The 22654-nt window shown below is 34.7% G+C and overlaps 1 protein-coding gene across 1 annotated transcript in view; it reads left to right on the forward strand.

The window, feature by feature from the left end:
* Positions 1-22654, forward strand: part of LOC143250842 (uncharacterized) — a 135744-nt gene that overhangs the window by 33631 nt on the left and 79459 nt on the right. Inside the window, exons 7-13 of the mRNA XM_076501916.1 lie at positions 97-2564; positions 5833-6161; positions 7250-7463; positions 8543-8658; positions 13761-13936; positions 14906-15070; positions 21582-21665. Of these exons, the coding sequence (XP_076358031.1) occupies positions 97-2564; positions 5833-6161; positions 7250-7463; positions 8543-8658; positions 13761-13936; positions 14906-15070; positions 21582-21665 (3552 nt within the window). The remainder of the gene's footprint in view (positions 1-96; positions 2565-5832; positions 6162-7249; positions 7464-8542; positions 8659-13760; positions 13937-14905; positions 15071-21581; positions 21666-22654) is intronic.

Consider the following 22654-nt stretch of genomic DNA (forward strand, 5'->3'; position numbering starts at 1 on the left):
GTTCTGAAACGACGTTTAACTTATTGTGTTCCGATAGCAAGTTAAAACTTAAGTTTTAAGAAAGAGAAATCACGCTACTCTGAAATTTTTTTGCAGGAGTTACGTGTCAACAAGAAGCTAACTGTAGTAATGACTTCAACTCTGATTGTTGGGACATCATCATTACAGATGTTCAAATCACTCATTCAGCCATTCATCCAGACAATGAATCATGCACGTCATCATTGGCACAAAGTGAAGATATTAGCGACAACGGTGGTATCTTGATATCTGAACCATCCATGTCTGTTTTTACCTCGAAACTTCAGCCAACAATGTTGTTTCCTACACATAGCGTTTCGGAAACGACAAGAGAGGACTTTATTTCAGCAGAATCTCTTTCTTCTATGGATTTGCTCTCGTTTATCAGTTCTCAATTTATGAATACTTTTACGAAATTTTCTGATTTAATTAGCTGCAGTTCTGAAACAGAATCAGAGAAACTTGGTTCACCTGTTGTTTCTAGTCCCCTAGCTACGGTGTTTGATAACCAGGTCAGCAGTTTGACTTCAATTACCGCTAGCCTTTATCCGCCCATTAGGACAAGTGTCGTATCAGCAAGCAATAATGTTACCTCACAATGGTCAATGCATTCGTTGTATGATGTGATAACAGATAACCACACTCGATTAATGGAGTTATCAGGCGATGTATTTTTGTCACAACCTACTGTGATGTTTAGCTCTATTACCGATATAACATCTTCTCACTTATTCTCATTAGATCACAGCATTTCTCCATCTCCAACAATTCCCAGCGAATTCAACACTTTACAAGTTGAAATGACAAGTTTACATTTAGTTTTAAGTACAACAAACCACTCTATGGATTATTATGCGTCTTTAAGCCATCATGAGGCCGGTACTGAATTATCAACTGTTTCTTCCATGGAATCTCTTCCTACACCACCTTTTCAATTTTATAATATCGTATTGACTTCATCCTCCATGTTATGGACTAGTTTCAACCAGCCTGACACGACGTCAATTAGTTTATTAGCACAAACTCCAAAATCCAATAAAACGGAAGAGCAACATGAAACGATAACAGAAAGAACGTCACTGATTATGAATATAACTCAGATGGTAACTTCTAATGTATTAAACATCTCACCCACGTCAGTCAGTAGCATGGGTATAACAGAAGACTTTAGCTCAGAGTTAACACGTAGTAATTGGAATCTCGGTTTCAGATCAACAGACAGATATAGTGAAGTCACTTCACCATTTTCTGTACAAAATGTTATGAGTCTGAGGCCAAAAAGCGACGGTTTTATTCCTACCCCTGTATCCATGACTGTTTTTTCAACTGATGATACAAGAAGGTTGTTTCAATCATATACATATTTTTCTAGTTCAACACTTTCATTCACATCTCAAACCTTCACCAATGACGTAATTTTAGCATCATCAACATACTTTTTGGCAGAATCATATCAGATAGTGTCAAAACCAACACTGGTATCATACCCAGACACAACACTTTATTCTAGACGTAAAGAAAACGTTACAGATACACAAATAGATGCAGTCATATCTGATACACGCCAACTATTCTCAACTGTACTAGACCCTAAGTTGCTTTCATGTACTGTGCCATTCTCTGAAACGACATTTGACTCTTCAGCAAAAGACACAGCGCGATTTTATTCATTTGTACAAAACAAAGCCAAGTCAGAGACGGCTGTGCTCTCTCCAACAAAATATTATATAACAACAGAGGTGCCAGACTCAGTAATACCGAGCAAGTTCGTGGATTCAATATTGCCTTATGCTACAGTAAAATCTTTTTCAGAAGAATCTACAGTAGTAATGGTAGATACAACAGTATTTCTCCCAACAGTATCAGATAGGACAATTCAAATTACCTTTATATCACCAACGGCAGCAGTTATTAATACACAATCGGAAGAACTGTCTCCTCTAATAACGTTATCATTATGGGGAACACTAGACAAAACAATGCTGCTAACGTCAGGCCTAAATGCAATTACCACACCTACTTTAGACTCTGACGAAACAATGTCGTTGACTGAAGAAGGAAGTTCAATGATATCGTCCACAATAAAAACAGGTGACACGTTTTATTCCACAACTCAAGACTCTTCAATTTTTCTTTCTAAAGAACTAGATACAAACATTTTTTTCACAGGAAAATCATCATCTTTTAGGCAAGAAATAACGCCATCGTCTGTCATTGGTTTAGAAAGTACATTATTATATCCTTCTTCACTAAAGAAAGATGCATCACTACAATTTCCTACAGTAACACAAACAAACTTTCTGCCAACTATAAAAACACAACCTAATCCACTGCAGACAAAGGTGTTTGAAACATTTGCATTAATTACAACAGTTTTAGAGACAAAAAGCATGCCTAGTTTAATAGGAAGCGCAACAATAAATGTGACCCCAGAGCTTCCTACATCTACAGAAGCGATTCATCCTGTGGATTGTCAGGAGATTACCTGTGACAATGGAGGTAAAAATATAGAAGTAGCGACACCTGACGGTTTTGAGTGTAAGGTAGGTATGATATAAAAATAAGAGTAAAATAAGTAATTAAATAATTTACATCGTATCAAAATACTCTGTAGTAAAGAAAGAATAAAACTAGCTAGTTATTATTATATGACTTGTACTAAATGTACGAACGTTTGTGTAATTCTAAAAACAAATTAAACTGCACTAAGTTGTATTAATATTATTATTTTTATATTATTGATATCCTACACAATTTGAAATTTTACTTTCATTAAGAAGCAATGCAATTGGATTATTCATTTTCTTTATGTATATTTATTTATTATAGTGTTTATAAATGTTAACAGGTAACTTTAAAAAAATGTTCCTTTGCAATGTACAAATCGTATTGAGTAGTCAAATAAATAACACAGGCCCGCGAATTTAAAGTTCATAAAAGTTGTTTTGGTTTTAATAACGAATTTTTAATAATTCAACTACCCAAATTTCGAAAATTATATTCATATTTTTATCATGTAAGTATTTTGTTTTTTTACAAATCGGGGAGAAAATCTTACTTCGACCAAATTATTACTTCATTTATCACAATAAGCATTTTTTATTATTATGTTTATTAAGAGAAATACAGCCAAGCTGAAGAAACAGGAAGAACACTGATCTTTACTTATCCTTATTTTACTGTGAAATCCACGTATTTTAGTCCCAAAACCACGCGTTGAGCTCTTTTTAATTTAAAATTTCGTTTCAATGACCAACAAGTAATCAGCCACCATGCTGATGTTCGTAATGACCAGCAAGTAATCAGCCACCATGCTGATGCTCTTAATGACCAGCAAGTAATCAGCCACCATGCTGATGTTCTTAATGACCAGCAAGTTGTCAGCCAACATGCTGATGTTCTTAATGACCAGCAAGTTGTCAGCCACCATGCTGATGTTCTTAATGACCAGCAAGTAATCAGCCACCATGCTGATGTTCTTAATGATCAGCAAGTAATCAGCCACCATAGTGATGTTCTACCTTTCCTAATACCTTTTATCCATTTCCCTGATGTTTTGATGAAACTTTTCTCCCTTTTTTTTCTCTGACGACACATAAATTTTAAAGTAACTACTTAATACGTGAGTGTAAAAAATGAACTTTCAAGCTGACTGAATTTATCGAGTTTGTTATTGACAATATTTTCATAATTTGGGTCTTTGTTTCTTCTTAAAAATTGTCAATAATATGTTTAAAGGAAGTTTATCTTCCTTTTCAACTTTCCTCATTGTCCTTTCTAACTCTTCATCCGAAGCCAATTTCCTAATTTGAGATCCAAGAAAAATCTCTTGTTTAAATTTCGCTTCTGAAAGAGCTGGGAATTTCTATCTGAAACAGTCGCTATCTTTGTCTGAAGATACTTCTTTATGAAGCTTAGGGTTTTGTGAAGTGGAGGTAACAGGACTTTGTTTTAACCAAACTTTCAAGTTCAATGTTTATCGATCCCGATATCAGGGTGATTCAGCGTGGCCATTATTTCTTTGTCCACTGTTGATTTCATGCTTTGCTGTCCCATTCACACAAAAAACATGGAAACTTTGCATAACTGAATTGCTGACCCAACAACATACAAAAGAATTTTAAGTATCCACAAAATAGCCAACCATGAGTTTTGTAAAACATGTAAAAATTAAAAATTTCAAGGCAATGAAATATTGCAGGCCTGTGTGATTACAAATAATTATATATTGTTAGTGAACTGTTAAAATGGACACAAAATCATTATATTCCTTCTCAGACTTATGAGTGTTAGCACACTTGGTAATTAGAAGCAAACGAATTATAATTTGACTAACTGATAAGAAAGCTGCCCAGTAATTAAGAAAAATAACTGAACTGCTAAAAAACTTAAATGAAGAATATTTCATGTATACATCATTTGTATATTTGCTTGTAGTTAAATAAGAAACTATACAATGACTTATGTACTTTACCCATCACAGGGTTGTAACTACGAATTTTAGTGATGTAAGCTCTTAAGCTAACCACTAAGCTACCAGAAGATGATATACTATTTTAATGTAAAGTTTAAAAGAACTTATACTTACTGTTTTTGTAAGTCATATCTTAAAATGTACAAAAAGCCATTTGAAATCAGTTTTTTGAACCGTTATAGAATCTACATACAGGAACTTCTGGCCAAAATTATGCGTTAGGATCATATACCTGTTCAACAGTAATAACATACCTTATCGTGGAAGACCTAGTGAAAGATGGTTTATTCTCATTTTACATGTTTTGTTTGTATTAATACATTAGATGTCAGGTTTTACGTATGGATGGACCGGATTTTTTACATTTGGTGTCTGTGGATTGTTGGTGATATAATTTTAGCCATAAACAAACAGTCCACACTCCATTTGTCTTAACATAAAATAAAATTAAAACAAGTAAATCGTGCATAGAAATGTTTGTTACACTGTCGTTTATATCACAGTTGTATCCAGAGCTTTAAATAATTGTCTCTTCTTCGTCGACGTACACACAGGCTGATTTCATTACTTTAGAACACAATTTAACAAGATGAATTGTTATCATCTACTCTGTTATTACAATACAGTCTGTAGTAATTTTAAGTTAAAGGCCGCCATTATACACTCTTTATGGCTAAACTTACAATCACTCAATCTAGTTCTACCTATGTAACTAACTCTGTCTAAGTATCTTAAACTACATTTGATAAGCGTATTACTGGACTGACAGATGCTTATAACACTATAACTACTCGATCTCATGATGTAGTAACACAAAATTAAAAAAAGGAGAAGAACGCAGACGTTACTACAGTGTGTTTGAAAAATCACTGTGCAGTTTTGTAATCAGCGATAACAGCATTCATTCAGTCTATTTCAAGCCAGCAACTGATAGCGGTGTTTAGAAACAAAATAAGAAGGATCCAGGCCTGTATTGATGCCAACGGGGGTCACTTTCAACATTGTTTATAATTGTCATTCATATTTACCTCCTGTATTCTATATTGAAACATGTCTGTTAATAAATATATAAGTGTACAGTGACTTTCCGAACACCCTGTAGTTAATGGAGTAATACAAGAAGGCTTAGTTCAGAACAACTGAACCACACAATGTATGGTTTGTACAGACTGACGTAAGCAAGCTCGCAATAAACTATCGCTTCTAAAATTAACTGAACATAACTATCACTCAATACTTTAATTGTCTAAATCATAACACTCATTTATTTAAACAATCGTGTATATATAACAGCAGCCTTAGTATTGATTAAAGAATTATCTTGTGTTTTTATCCAGTGTATTTGTCCGCTCCGGTTAACTGGCTGGCGTTGTGAACAAGAAGTTACTGTACACATTCCTTATTTTGGAGGTAATTCCTTCCTACAGCACCAGTTTCGAAGCCGGAGGTTCCAGCAAGGCTTGAACATAGATATTAGTTTCAGGACAACAGCTTCAGATGGCTTGATTATTTATTCTCAAGGTATCGATAGTAGTGGCGCCTTTGTACAGCTCGTGCTCAGCAATGGGTTGTTAAAGTTCAGCTTTTCTTGTGGTAAACAGACAATGGTGTTTGTTCAGTCTCACCAAAAAGTGAACACTGCTTATCTTGTGAACATCAATATCATGTAAGTTATTTTACCACACTTATAATTTATTTTATCTTTGTTATAATGTATTTTTTGTTCTTCATTTTGTATTCTAAAGCAAATTTTCTAATGTTCTTACATTTCTTTGTATTGGAACCAACGATGCAGTTAACAAAATCTTTATATACCAACGTTACGGTGACTGCAACTTACCATTATTTGACGACAGTGGTTTTTTTCTGACTGCATGATTTAAAGTCACAAGTAAAACGAAAGCCAGCAGCTTTTCTGTCTGGTCCGACATGGCCAGGTGGGTTAAGGCGTTCTACTCGTAATCTGAGGGTCTCGGGTTCGAATCCCGGTCGCACCAAACATGCTCGCCCTTTCAGGCGTGGGAGCGTTATAATATGATGGTCAATCCCACTATTCGATGGTAAAAGAGTAGCCCTAGAGTTGGCGGTGGGTGGTGATGACTAGCTGCCTTCCTTTTAGTCCCACACTGCTAAATTAAGAACGACTAGCCAAGAGAGCCCTTGGCTTTTACGCGAAATTTAAAACGAAACAAACCTTACAATTTAATTCTATTAATAAACAAACGTTTGATGTTATGATGGGTACTAAAATGGATCCAACAACGTTATTCGTGAACACGAAACATTTTAACAGTTTTATGGCAAGATCCCTCCCTACAGAGTAAGGTAGATACATTAATGACTTTGTATTGGCTGTATTTGTAACATGACTTGCTGATTTACATATTCAATAAGCTTTAATATAGCGGACACAACCCTCTGTAAATCGCAAAATAAAGCGAATTTGTTTTCTCCTTGACACGTTAAACAGTTCTAATTAATTATAAAGAGCTTATTTGTTCATCATTAGAAGCGCGACCGTTTTGAAAAATAAAAAATAAGTGTTTTCCATTCCTTTTTTCTTTCGGGGTGGGCGGGAGCGGATATATAATATGTATCATGATATTATTTAAACGAAAACATGTTTTTGTCACTGAAAAATTAGACTCAGAGTTACTTCTAACAGTACATAGACACTAAAATAATATTTTCGTAGGACCACAATATTGTACAGAAAGAGAGGTTAAATACGTGAAATACAAATGTATCTTTCAGACTTAGTTGGATCCCCGACGGCCGTGGAAGCGGGGAATGCACGGCTTCTCTGCAGGTCAACGGAACGGCTCCCATGAAAGGTTCGCAATATGTCGTCTCTCCTGTGTTTAACTTTACAAGTTTTTACCTTGGAGGTTTTCCTCACGGTTCGAACATTTTAAATACTCCCATGGTCAGCGTTCCTGGTTTTGTAGGATGTATGAGAGATCTCCAGGTAGGGAAACAAATGTCAATAATATATATCTTTAACTGCCATTACCATAATGATTACTGTCTTGTATTACAAAGTGCAATGTTCAATTTTCAGAAATTATTATAACTACAGTTTACTTTCATCGCTGAAAACTATTTTTACTGATTTCTGCTTCCTACTATAATTATAAAATTATATACTTTTATACTGTTTCTATAAATTGTTAAGGTAGTTAAAGCACTCGACTGGTAATCCGAGGGTCGCGGGTTCGAATCCCCATCGCACCAACATGCTGGCCCTTTCAGCCGTGAGTGCGTTATAATGTGACGGTCAATTCCACTATTCGTTGATAAAATAGTAACCCAAGAGTTGGCGATGGGTGGTAATGACTAGCTGTCTTCCCTCTAGTCTTACACTGCTAAATTAGGGACGGCTAGCGCAGATAGTCCTCGAGTAGCTTTGCGCGAAATTCAAAACAAACAAACAAACAGTTCCGCCATCACACGTTTCTTTAATTAACAGTTTGAAGCCTAAACATGAGTAGATCATTCATGTTGTGTCATTGTACCGGATGTTAAAAACGATGTGTATCAGTACATCCTACATTAAAGTATGCTTCAATGGAATAAGGATTTTCCAACACTACAAATCTACAACATATATACTCTCGATGCCACTTCCTTGTCCTTCCTCGTTATCAGTGTATTTGAACATCTGTGGAATGACAAATGTTTAAGGTCACAATTGCCACAGTAATTTTCTAATGATGTTTGTAAACTAATTATTTATCATACTATTTAACGAATGTAATTAACCAAGACGCATTTTGTGTTATTGTAGAATCCTGTCGAACATTAACTGTGGGTTAGTGTTAAACTAGTTACTCTGTGTAGAATAGTTATGTAATAAACTTACAAATTTTAAAGTCAAAACATTATTTTTTAAGAAGATTAGCTTTATTCAGGGCTGATTTTAATAATTAATGTAAAATATGACCCTCCTACATAAAAACATCGTAGCTAAGTAATGTATCCTCACTTCTAAGTACTGGTGTGAAATACATATTTCTAAATATTGGTGTGAAATACTTTATTTTCTAGATAAACGGCAAAGAAAGGCGTATCGTGGCTGATGCTGAAAACGGAGCTGGTATATCAGAATGTGAAAATAACATCTGTTCCTTAAACCCGTGTCGGAACGGAGGCCAGTGTAAAAGGTTAGAATAATTATCCTTGCTGTGTGTGTTTTAACACTTAAAATAAACACAATATGGCGGACGTAAGTCAGGATTATAAATAAATGATGGCACATCATTATACCTTCACACATTTTCTAATTCAGGACACAATTACAGCGTTTGTAGTTATGAAGATTGCAGTTTAATCTCTGAGCTAACGAAGTGTACCATGTAGGATATTCTACTAACATAAAGCACAAATTTGATATTTCTTCAATTCACTTGCATATTTATGAAACTAAATTGAATGTACGCCAATTGCCTGTTGTACAGGGTGTTCGGAAAGTCACTGTGCACTTATATAGTTATTAACAGACATGTTTCAATATAGAATACAGGAGGTAAATATGAATGACAATTATAAACAATGTTGAAAGTGACCACCGTTGGCATCAATACAGGCTTCGATCCTTCATATTTTGTTTTTAAACACTGCTATCAGTTGCTGGTTTGAAATAGACTGAATGAATGCTGTTATCGCTGATTACAAAACTGCACAGTGACTTTCCGAACACCCTGTAGAAACATAAGGGTAGAGGACGACGTTTCAAAAGTCTTCCGCTTTTCGTTGCCGTCCATTGAACTTTAATAGTGTTCAGCGGTAAGTCTACTGGTTTGCAAAACTAAAAACAGGTGCTAGATTTTCCTCGGTGGAAGCAGCAGATATCCTGATATGGCTCTGCTATAAGAAAAACACAGACTAAATAGTGTTTATAGAAAAGCAAATTAACTATAGAAGGGCGAATATGATAAAGAAAGCTAACAGGCTGTACGAGAATGGTCATGGAGGAGAACGAGCTGTAGAATGTGGAAGAAGAAGAAACGAGTTTCGAACTCCTGTGTAGGATAATGATGGTAGTGAAGACGAATGAGAAAAATAACGCGGATTTCGAAAGTAAAAATGAACAAGGAGCTCCAGAAGAATGAGTGATGTTGAACGACTGAAACTTTTATTGTGAACTCGTTGTGAACCAGAGAGTTATAGTGATTACAGAGACAACTGTTACTTACCAGACAACTGTGAGGGTGGTTAACTTTAGGAAGGTAGAAAACCAGACAGCCATCACTACTACTGTATCCACAGACTCCTTTAGAACCAGACCACCATCGCTACTACTGTATCCACAGACTCCTTTAGAACCAGACCACCATCGCTAAAACTGTATCCACAGACTCCTTTAGAACCAGACCACCATCACTACTACTGTATCCACAGACTCCTTTAGAACCAGACCACCATCGCTACTACTGTATCCACAGACTCCTTTAGAACCAGACCACCATCGCTACTGCTGTATCCACAGGATCCTTTATTTTATTCCAACTTTTCTGGATTTACGAATCTCCTGTGGACCAAATTTTGTTGCTTATATTTACATAGTTGGTCTATTTGACCCCGAAATTTCTTGTTTAAAATTACTTTACATTTTAATTTTATATTTTATTCCGTTTTGTCAGCTTCACAAACATGTAAAATAGTTTTCTAATGTTTACAAAAATATGTACAGAATATGAACGCTATGCTTTTGTTTAGAAATATAAAGTAGTGAATGGTCCTGAATGGTTTTACATGACTACAATCTATGGGCCGTTTAACAACATTAGACTGAATGTTTACGTGTGTTAGTGACTCTGTTTGTGAAAGTAGGTTCTAGTTTTTGTTTTATGAACAAGCTTTGTTTCATTTCAAGAATTTATTTTTTCGAATTATTGTGAAACTTATGTTGTATAAGGGGCCCCGGCATGGCCAGGTGGTTAAGACACTCGACTCGTAATCTGAGGGTCGTGAGTTCGAATCGCAATCACACCAAACGTGCTCGCCCTTTGAGCATTGGGGGCATTATAATGTGACGATCAATCTAACTATTTGTTTGTAAAAGAGTAGCCCAAGAGTTGGCGGTGGGTGGTGATGACTAGCGGCCTTTCTTCTAGTCTTACACTGCAAAATTAGGTACGACTAGTACAGATAGCTCTCGTGTAGCTTTGCGCGAAATTAAAATGAACACAACAAAACCAATGTTGAATACGGATTTCTCAGTAAGCACCGGAAGTGTATTATGTTAGTAACTGAGAGACGGAAGACAAACACTTTTTCTATTTATTTGTAACACGACATCTGTACTCACATACATATATCACAAAAGACATGCAACACTTTAGGCGCAGTAAGTGCTTTTAATGAACAGCACGTTTTGAGGATTCCAGAAAATAAATTGTAACTCTCCAAACGTTCTGAAGTTAGAGTTGAAATGGTTTTAAAACGTAGATCCATAGTCTTGTCTGTTAAAATGTATACATAAATGTGTGTGTTTTCTTATAGCAAAGCCACTTCAGGCTATCTGCGAGTCACTGAGAGGAATGGAACCCCTGATTTTAGCTTTGTAAATTCGTAGACTTACCGCTGTACCTACGGAGAACATATACACATAAAAAATTCTACATTTGAAACTTGAGACAGTAATAGTTAACATTAGAACAAGAAATGTAGTAAAGAATGTGAAATTTTATTTTCTAAGGCAGAAATCATACAAATAATATTACACAGTTTGGTACACGGTTTGTTTGTTTGTTTTGAATTTCGCGCAAAGCTGCACGAAAGCTATCTGTGCTAGCCGCCCTTGATTTAGCAGTGTAAGACTAGAGGGAAGGCAGCTAGTCATCACCACCCACTGTCAACACTTGGGCTACTCTTTTTACCAATGGCTAGTGAGATTGATCGTCATATTAAAACGCCCACACGGCTGAAAGGTTGAAAATGTTTACTGTGACGGGGATTTGCTGCTCGAAGTAATAGTAGGACGTTACGACATCCTAATGATTACTAACAGAAAATTCTTTGTATCACGACGTGTGTCAATTAGTCGATCAAACAATTCTCTAATCATGCAATAAATGAATATCTAGTGATCGATGCTGCTGTCTCTAAAACTTGTTTTGAAAGCATTTCCCAAATATATTACTACAAAAATGTACTTTTGACCTAACGGACTGAGGACATTAATATCTCTTATCAGGTCATCCCATAAGTAATGTCCGAAAATTTAATACAGAAATTGCATTATCATTTCTGTCTTTGTAGAAGACTTTAATGACTAGAATATGTAGTAGGACGTGTATAAAAATGTTCAGACAAATAAAAGAAACTAACCCAACTCCACGTTTTCATCAAATAAACCCTTATGAAGATGGATGTGTCTGAGGATCACATTAGGCATATAATGCTTTACAAGTTTAGAAAAGGCAATAGTGCAGCAGAAACTACACGAAACATTCAAGGTGTTTATGGTGTGGAGTCTCTCAATGAAAGACCATGTCGAAGGTGGTTTCAGAAGTTCAGATCAGGTGACTACAGCTTAAGTGATGTGCCACGTTCAGGTCGTCCTGTTGAGTTTAGTAATGACTTGCTGCTGGTTGCACTTGAAGAAGATTGTGTTGTAACAGTTGAAAAACTAGCACAGAAGCTTAATTCAACCCATTCAACAGTTTGTAAAGGTATCAAAACTTGGAAGATTGGTCTCCCATGATTTAACACAAGCCAACCTTAGAGCAAGAGTGGACATTTGCACTTTTCTGTACTCTCGTGAACGTAACTCACCCTATTTGGATAGGTTAGTGATTAGAGATGAAAAATGGATATATTATAAAAATGTTAAGCGCCGCAGACAAACGCTCAGTGCAGGTAGACTGGCTAAAGCACAGCCCAAAATGGACATTAACCCCAGGAAAGTCTTGTTAAGCGTTTGGTGGGATATTGTTGGTGTGATCCACTTTTAGTTACTGCCACTCAATGTAACGATTACATAAGACATCTATTGTCAACAGTTAAGCACTTGAAAGTTGTATTGAAAGAAGAGAGGCCTGCTTTGACCAATCGTAAAGGTGTTGTATTACACCAGGATAATGCACAGCCCCATACAGCAATTATCGCATCTGCAAAGATTGAAGAGCTACACTGGGAAAAACCTCTCCATTCCCCTTATTCTACAGATCTTGCCCCTTGTGATTATTATCTATTCCGAAGCTTGCAAAACTATCTTGTTGGAAAAGAGCTTGGAACACATGAAGATGTGAAAACTGCCCTCTCTACATTCTTTTCCTCCAAACCCCAATAATTTTATAGATATGCATTCAGAAGCTTGTGAATCGTTGGCAGGAAGTAATTAATAATAATGGAACATACATTATTGATTAAATAACATTAAAAGTGTTTGAAATCCTTCCTGTTTTTCTGAACCTAAAATCGGACATTACTTAATGGATGACCTGATATTTCCCGCTCATATTCAACATCTTCTGTTGCCCGTTGGTATATTTCGAGTATGACCAGGTAGTTAAGGCACTCGACTCATAAACGGAGGGTCGCGGGTTCGAATCCCTGTCGCACCAAACATGCTCGCCCTTTCACCCGTGGGGGCGTTATAATGTGACGATCAATCCCACTATTCGTTGGTAAAAGAGTAGCCCAAGAGTTGGCGGTGGGTGGTGATAGCTAGCTGCTTTTTCTCTAATCTTAACTGCTAAATTAGGGACGGGTATCGCAGATAGCCCTCGAGTAGCTTTGCGCGAAATTCAAACCAAACCAATATTTTGAGTGAATCGGAAAGAACAGAATTATTACCTTCTATTTCTTTTCTTATTACTTCGTCAATATTAAGTTTCCACTCTTGTCTAATACAGTAATGTTTTAATTTTTCGATTTTTTGTGTGATATATTCTTGAAGTGTAGATGGAAGTGACGAAGATTGTGCATTCCTACTTTTGTATTATTTCTAGCTTTAAATTAATGATACTTTAATGCATGTTCGAGAATATTGTTTTATATTATCATACACGTTATATTTTAATTTTCGAACAGTTATAATGATTTATAAAATGCTCCTCTTGCATTTCACGCGTTTGCTTTGGTAGTTGCTGTAAGTTTGTTTTGGGAAACTCATAAGTAGTATATTTATTTTTAAGCCAATATATAATTTAGCAGAATTCCAGCTTATTGAAGAATTTTTCAGAAAACACATGTAGAGATTTTCATTCAGTGCGAATATGAGAAGTGATTAATCATATGTTTGTTTATTTCAATGTAGTGACGGAGAAGGCTGGTTCTGTGACTGCAAGAAAAACTTTACTGGTATCACATGTGAACGAAGAAGCTGCCCAACCAATCCTTGCCAGTACGGAGGAACCTGTCTTCTTACTGGTCATAACAATGAATTTGTGTGTCTCTGCCCATTTGGTCGTCATGGAAAGATTTGTGACATGAGTACTGTTGTTGTCTGATAACATTGTTTTTAGAGTTTTACTGTACATGCTCTAATACGAGAGGTTGATCAGAAACAAATACGATTTTGTGCTCTTTTTAATATGTTTTACTTTTGTTCAGTACACGTGTCATCTATCGTTTCCTGGGGTTTATCATGCTGTTTCACTAAAATGCATTTGTAATATTATAATTTCAGTTGAATACAGCTATTTTTAGTGCATCGCTTTTCTTAAATTTTTGTCCACGTCTTTAAGTCATAAGAATCTGGGACGATAGCACACTGTTTATAACCGATGCCATTTTCAGTTATCAACATGTGGTTATTATCTATGATGGAAAGAAGTGATGAGAAGTTGACATGTTAATGTATCAGTTGAATTTACTCACTTCCAGCAGAAAAAATCCTATTATTTTTACCGAATACCCACCCTTACCTTACAGTAGTAATATTATGTCAACAGAAAGGTTTAGTTTTGGTGACAGAAAACTAATGCATATGAGTGAAACTAGTTTTATTTAAATTTTCAAGAGGTAATAAACTAACTATGTATTATACTGCATAGTCTAGTAAATAAGTAATATAAGCCAGGTCACAAAAGGTAAACTTGTGTAAATCTCAGCTGATAATCAAACTAACTGAGTGTTAGGTCTTTTCAAGAAATATCCCTCTTGTTAGGGTTAGTAGCTTATGAAATCATCTAAACTGATTACTAATTAGTCATGTTTTTTATATCTATACAATAATTATCAATTATTTGATATAAGCTTCAGAAAGACATATTCTTTAGAACAGATACTAGATAAAATAATAGTAATTATTTTCAGTTATTTTTGTAATCCTCTTCTTTTGTACGTTTTTTTTAAAGCTGTAACTTAGAAGTTCTTAAGTTCAATTTGTATTACACAGTTTTATTTTAATAGGTTTCCCAGTGTAATATCTAGAATTATTAATAAACTATTTGTTTTTAGTAACGTCATATTCGTGGAAATATTTTCACGGTGACGTGATGGGATATTCTTCCTACTATAAAGTTCCTCGTCCATCCAATATTAGGGAATACCTCGAAGTTAGGTTTCGCTTTACCACATCTGACTTTCAACAGATTGGTCTACTCATGTTTCTGGGTCAAGATGGTGAGTCAACATAACTGTTATCAAAACGTAAGAATAATAGTAAATAAAACATTGTCAAGTGATAGATATGAGGAATTGAGTAGGTGATTATGTTAAGGATTGTAATTATTTCTTATTTAAATGTTCGAGGTATTGAAAATAATAAAGAAAATTCAAAATTCCAGTATATTTTCAGATGCATTTGTGACTTTTAATGCAATAAGTAAATACTTTTGTGTGACCATAAAAGGTAATGTATTATGCAAAACATTAAAGGATAGTTGGAGAGTACAATATTTCAGTTATGACTAGGTCAAACCATTATTCTGAAGTAATGTCAGCTCCAACTGTGATTCATTACGTTGTAAACCAGGTAACTGACGATCGGTGATGTGATATGATATTCACATGACTACGAATTCAGCAAATGTTCATAAATGAACATTTGATAGAAGTGGCTTTACAAGTTTAAAGCTCATGACAATTCACCTCAACGTAAACAAGGATCACCCAAAACAGCAAGGGAACTCAAGGTTCTACAACATAGTCAAATATTCTTTTAAAATGGAAATTTCCAGACTCTTTCTAGCATCTGGACCCAGAGAAGATTATGCATCTCCAGAAACATCCAGTATTTGTTCAAAGGTATAAATATTTGCTGACCATGCAAGCCACTCCATTTACGTAAATCCTTCTTTTTTCAAGGAATGTTTTGACAAGTTGAACACAGTGGAAATATTAATAATTATTTCCCATCAGTATCAACTACTCCAGTAATACACAAAAAGTTGGAGATTATGGTCGCTATAATGTGTTGCATTACAGTTACTACTGTCGAATCCACGGATAAAACTAATGGAAATGGCTAGGAATGAAAGCTGTAATATGGAAGATTTGGAAAAAAAACAACTTGTTTGTAAAACAAGAAACAAAATCCTTATTAAAAACACTTAAACTCATCTTTTGATTAATTAATGTTAACCAGTGTCTCTTTCATTAAGGTCTAATTGGCTTTTGAGGCAGAAGAGCAATCATAGCCTTGTTGTTTTTTTGGGACTTAATGGATTATTTCTACTATACCTGTTCAAACAGTATCTCACAATTCTTGGTTACCTAGTTTACTGGTTATTTTCACTAATATAAACTAAAGGGGAGACAAACTAATAGCTCATGTTAATTTGTACAAACCTTTTCATCCTATCGCCTAGGTATGGCCTAGAGTAGAGATAATACAGAAACTTGTTAAGCGATTATAAGTCTGTGAAAGGATCACCGTGGTATGTTATTTTAGCTCAAAGCAAAGATTAAATGATCCTGTCTATAGGATATTAAATAAGTCGGGAAAAATATATAAACTTGAAAAAACATTGTGATTAAAGTAGTTAAGTATATTTTATTTTCTTAGTTAAAGAATACAAAAATCTAAATGTTTTTGTTGATACATTCACCCTTTTCTTAGCTTGTGGTTTTCTTAGGTTTAAATTCAGTTCTAAATGGTCACAATTAATTCTTAACGAACGTAATCATGAAGCTCATAATTCACCTCTTTGGATGACGTATACAACTTTATGAAACATACATATGAATAAAAATAGAAAAATAATAATCAGCCGGCAAACAAGAAACTAATAAATCAATACAATACTAATAGAAAGCAAAACTAAATAAAGTGCAGGACAAACCGCTAAAAATATTTAAAAGTGATAGAACTTAGATTTTTTTTTCACAATTGTAAAAACATAGAGAAATAAAATAACATGATCTTCGGTTGGTAAATATGAGATGGACTAAAAAAAACAAGTAAAACAAGATAAAAATTAAAACAAATATTGTAGAATAAAATGGATTATATTTGATTAAAAAGTAAAATTTCAGGATGAACTCACTTTAAAATATGCTAAGTATGTTGTGAAATTTATTATGAATCAATTGAAAGGTAAAGTAAGAAGATTTGGCACTGATACATGAGATAACATGAAACAGAACTGCAAATAAAACACACTGAGGTGCATTCATGGGTTAATATTGAATTAGGATATTACAATAAATTTGAAAGGCTATCAAACTATGGATTTAGAATAAATTAAAATATTACATAACATGCACACACTTATATCGAGTGACAAGAAAAGGCTGAGATATAATGTCGCTCGTTTCTAATCGAATGAGATCTTCTGGTAAGCCTCTTCGCCATCTGAATACCTTTTTTTTTTTAATGTATCAACTCTTTGTAGGATTGGAAGGTCATCTTCTATTTCTGTAAAGTATTATCTACTCAAATGGTAAAAGTCTTTTTATACAACAACCAGTAGCAATGTTTGACAGACATTGTGACTAGAAGTGTGATTCTTTGTTATAGAATATCGACCTTCAGAGCTGCTGATTTATGGTTCACATGTGTGATTGCATGTTTCATGTATCCTGTATCTATTACAGTGCTGCTTCAGTTTCACTATCACTTCAATCAGTATCCAAGGTCGATGAACAGTCCAGATGAGAATCATGAAGTACTTGTTCCTTGATCTGAAACATACACTAATATACCCTTTTCAGGCACCCAGCGACAACATGAAGCACCTAACTAAAGACATTTAAAAGCGTAAGAAACTTATACAGACTAAATGACATGATGTGGTATTCATTAAAGCCTTTCCAAGACAGCCACAAGCCTTCCTTTGTCTTTCATTAAATATATGAATAACTAAAATCCAGATCTAGCATCTGGACCAGCAAGTGTCTTTCAACACTATACCACTCACGTCTGGGTGATCTTTGACTCGATAGACAAACTGCAGCATTGAATTAAATAAATCAGATGATTTTTTTTGGTTTTCCCAAAGCCACAAAAAAGGCTACCTGTGTTGTGCCAAACGAATGTATCGAAACCCAATTTTTAGGTTAATAAACCATCTAACTTACTGTTCAGCCATCAAGAGACTGTAGTCATTCTGAGACACTAATGTTTTTAAATACTTCAAAGTTACAATTTATTGAAGAAAATGGTTTGATTAATCAATTTGATACATAAAAATAAATCTTTTCAGTAGTATGTAGGTTGATAATGCTAAAAACGGGGTATTAATACAAGTGGTGGATATAACGTGTAGTTTGATACTTAACAATAAACATACAAATATAAAAGATTAATTTTTGACTTTGTGTCGATTTCAGCGTGCTTTAAATAAAAAAAATCTGTTTGTGAACTTCATGGAAAATATCTGACCTTTATATGGTACTCAAAGACTTTTATGATGGAAGCCAAAACAGTTTTCATCAAAACGGTGTCAATTTTAGCCTTTTAGATTCAATACATTCTAACCAGTTACTGTTTCTGAATGTGAATTATTAAATTTGATGAAACTTACTGTATCTCAACATTGAGAAGATAGAGTGTAATAACCCAAACACATAATAAACTCGCTTTCTTTTTGCTTGTTTTAACTTAATGTGCCAATAAGGCTTCCAGTTCAATGAGATTTGCATAGAGACTGAAACAAAATAATTAATGTTTATCTTGTTTGCATTTGAGAGTTGACACATCTAGTTATTTGTGAAAATGGTTTGTTTGTTTTGGAATTTCGCACAAAGCTACTCGAGGGCTATCTGTGCTAGCCGTCCCTAATTTTGCAGTGTAAGACTAGAGGGAAGGCAGCTAGTCATCACCACCCACCGCCAACTCTTGGGCTACTCTTTTACCAACGAATAGTGGGATTGACCGTCACATTATAACGCCCCCACGGCTGGGATGGCGAGCATGTTTGGCGCGACGCGGGCGCGAACCCGCGACCCTCGGATTACGAGTCGCACACCTTACGCGCTAGGCCATGCCAGGCCCTGTGAAAATGGAAAGGCAGTGATACGTGTTACCATATTCATCTACCTACAATTCATATCCCAGCTTTTTGTTCCACTCTGGCTTTATAATCGATACTATAGATAACAAGCCACTTTCTAATGGTTATATTAAATCAGTTTCCAATGTTAGCAACATTTTTATTACTTACTCTTGAATAGCTTGCATGGTCCATATCTGTAAGATGACGAATTATTGTTACACTACATATAAGCAAAATACTATTGAGATCACATTGGTAGCACATTATTCAAACAGTGACCTCAGATGTTTTGCAAGATACATATTTATTTTCAGGTACAGCGTAGCCTTAGCAGTTCCAGCTACAGGAATGTTCTGTTTCATATCTACGTCTATCACTTTGTCAATGACCATTTCAGTTTGAAGTTGAGTAGCCAGATGTCTTTAATTGACACTAGTACAACACCAGTGCTCAGAAATGTGATTTCTCTGAAAGTATATTCTGACGTTTGGATAGAAAACATTATGTTTTGGGCAGTTGCTCTATACCTACCTCAGACATTCAGTAAGATATGTCTTGCATGGTTGAAGGCACTACAGTGTCTTCCTCAACCACCTGTCTCATGATAAGTATGAACGATCTCATATCCACTGTTAAAACAGACGTTTCAATACTTGTGCTCTAGGAAGTTTCTTGAAGGCTTTTTCTGTTACAGCAATGGCACATTTATGGCAGTTGACTGCTAAAAGGTCAGTTTAGACACAAGAAACTGTGGAAAGGGCATTATGGCATTGAGCCTCTGTCACAATGAAGTTGTTGGTAAACATGTTTTTTTGAACCATAGTGGTGATTGTCGATTTCAAACTATTCACAAGTGTAATCAGTCACAGAAATTGATTCTGGCCATGGTTATAAAAGAAAATCGTTCTGTGACTCAAAAGACATTGCTGTAAAATTGACATATATTCTGCTTTCATTATCGAGACAATAAATAAGTATTTGAAAATGAAAAAATGTCCAAAAACGGAAATTTTAAAACTTCCAACTAAATTCGGAAATCAAGAGAAAGATGACATGAGAAACATGAAACATAAATCATTCATGTTACACTCAGATGACATGAGAAACATGAAACATAATTCATTCATGTTACAATCAGATGACATCAGAAACATGAAACATAATTCATTCATGTTACACTCGTGTTTCAATAATTGATATTCCATGTGATTGAACTTGTCGATGTTCTTGATGATCAATATGATTTTATGGTCCCACTCATTGATTCCTCTCACTTTTTCAAGACACTTTAAAAGATTAGACAAGATGATAGAAAGAATGGTGAAAGATAAAATATTTCTAAACATTGAAAATGAAAATTCGAAGCAAAAGTCGTTATCTATAACCTGAAAGAAGGGGAAAAATCTAAGATACCTGAAGTCATACTGGATAAGGTCATGAATCTTAACGAAAACGCAGTATAGGCTTATAAACCAGAGCTTATCCGTATAAGTTTAGTTTTCAAACTTCATCTATGAAACTATGATCTAATAATTGTGATTGATTGTTTGGTTTTGAATTTCGCGCAAAGCTACGAGGGCTATCTGTGCTAGCCGTCCTTAAATTAGCAGTGTAAGACTACAGGGAAAGCAGCTAGTTATCACCTCCCACCGCCAACTCTTGGGTTACTCTTTTACCATCGAATAGTAGAATTGGCCGTAACATTATAACGCCCCCACAGCTGAAAGGGCGAGCATGTTTGCCAGGCTTAATAAGTTTGAAAGTGGGCTTATATCGGGTTAACTTTCTCTGCATATAACTTATCTGTTGTGTAGGGCTCGGCAGCTAATTTCTCAGTCTTCCGCCTATTTGTATCACTGTAAGCTAAATTATCAGTCTTCTGCATGTATTTCGTCTTTTGACAGTTTTTGTTGTTTTTTTTGTGCTCACCATCTTGAAATTGAGGTATAGATTGTGATTAATCTGTACAGATCTACACGTAAGAGGAATGCCATTATTCATTGGTTGAAAAAATGACTCATCAGAGAAGTGATTCAAAATATAACTTTCTTTTGTGCGACTTGAAGACTTTTAAAATCGAATTACTTCCGGACTCGTTTCTTTTGGTTCATTCAACAACAGTAATTTAAAGCTTCGTTGAATCGTCTGAAAAATCAACATAAACTGGTTTTAAGTTCTCATTGTAGCTTGAGTACATTGTTATGTCTTTGTTTTGTTTAAATATATCTTAGTAATTGACATAGAGTTGAATGTTTGTATAAATGTTGTCAGGATTGTGGTCTAAGATTGACGTAATAAATAATGAAGTAATTTGCTACCTCTTAGTAAATTGTGCAATTAACATCGTAATGACAAATTTACCTTTATGTAAGATTTATTGTTCTAACATAACCTATTCAGTTAATCATTGAAATACTGTTAGTAGTGATTTGTTGGTTTATTACAATTTTAATTGTTGGGATGTATTATCTTTCTCTATAAATGCGGTTTTATAAGATCTTAAATAACAAAGGTACAGAGTTACAATGAAGTATGAGTAACACATTATTAATATTACAATGAAGTATGAGTAACACATTATTAATATTACAATGAAGTATGAGTAACACATTATTAATATTAACTGTTTAGTTTTACATACATCATTTTGTTGTGTCATGATAATCAAATATGAAAATTAACATTTCATACTTCAGACAGTGACCAGGATCCAATGGAAGATTTTATAGCTGTTGGCTTAAAAGATGGATATCTGATTTATCAGTTCAACCTTGGATCAGGTGAGCATTAAACAAGTTTTTTTTTACCATATAGGGCCTGTTTTGTTTTTATTTACCAGAGCTTATGGTTTATATTATGGTACATACAACTTTTAGTAGTGAGATGTGTTTACTGTTGGTTTTATTTTGGCCAGAACATATACATACATTTCAAATTAAATGTTTTCTGCTAGTCTAACATAAATCATTTCTTGGTAGTGCTTGAAAACAAACTTTTATAATGAGTAACAGGCCAACATGAAAATGGTAAGTGGTTATGATTTAGGAACCATGATCGGTACCTGTCGCTAGTGGCCCAGCATGGCCAAGTGGTTAAGGTAATCCGAGAGTCACGGGTTAGAATCCCCGTCACACCAAACATGCTTGCCTTTTCTGCTGTTGGGCGTTATAATGTGACGGCCAATCCCACTATTAATTGGTAAAAGAATAGTCCAAGATTTGGCGGTGGTGGTGATGACTAGCTGCCTTCCCTCTAGTCTTACATTGCTAAATTAGGGACGACTAGCGCAGATAGCCCTCGTGTAGGTTTGCGCGAAATTCAAAAACATACATACATACTTGTTGCTGTTAAGTAATATATCTTGAATTTTGTTATTAGATAGACAACTATCTTTCACTATGGACAGTATAAGAAGTTTATATAGAAAAGAAGATTTAAATTTTCAATCCAACATAAAAGGAATGGATTGTAATTTTAAGAAAAATGCTGTTTTCCCATTGGATAAAATAACTGGATAAAGAAATAAATAAATTGGATAATTCACAAAATTTCCCAAACTTAGTAGATAATATAATATGTCTTCATCAAGTGACTAAAGTCGATAGTATTTGAATAATTATTCTGCATATTTTCTAGAATTCAAAGATAATAGCCAATGTGTAATTAAATAGTTATGTGAAAGCAATTGTACTGTCAGTAAAGTAAAAGATGCCAAGCGCAGCTCATTAAGTTATGAATCTGAGGTTCTGCAGTGGTCATGTTGTTATTG

Source organism: Tachypleus tridentatus, chromosome 5 (genome assembly GCF_004210375.1).
Source record: "Tachypleus tridentatus isolate NWPU-2018 chromosome 5, ASM421037v1, whole genome shotgun sequence".
Taxonomy (NCBI): Eukaryota; Metazoa; Arthropoda; class Merostomata; order Xiphosura; family Limulidae; genus Tachypleus; species Tachypleus tridentatus.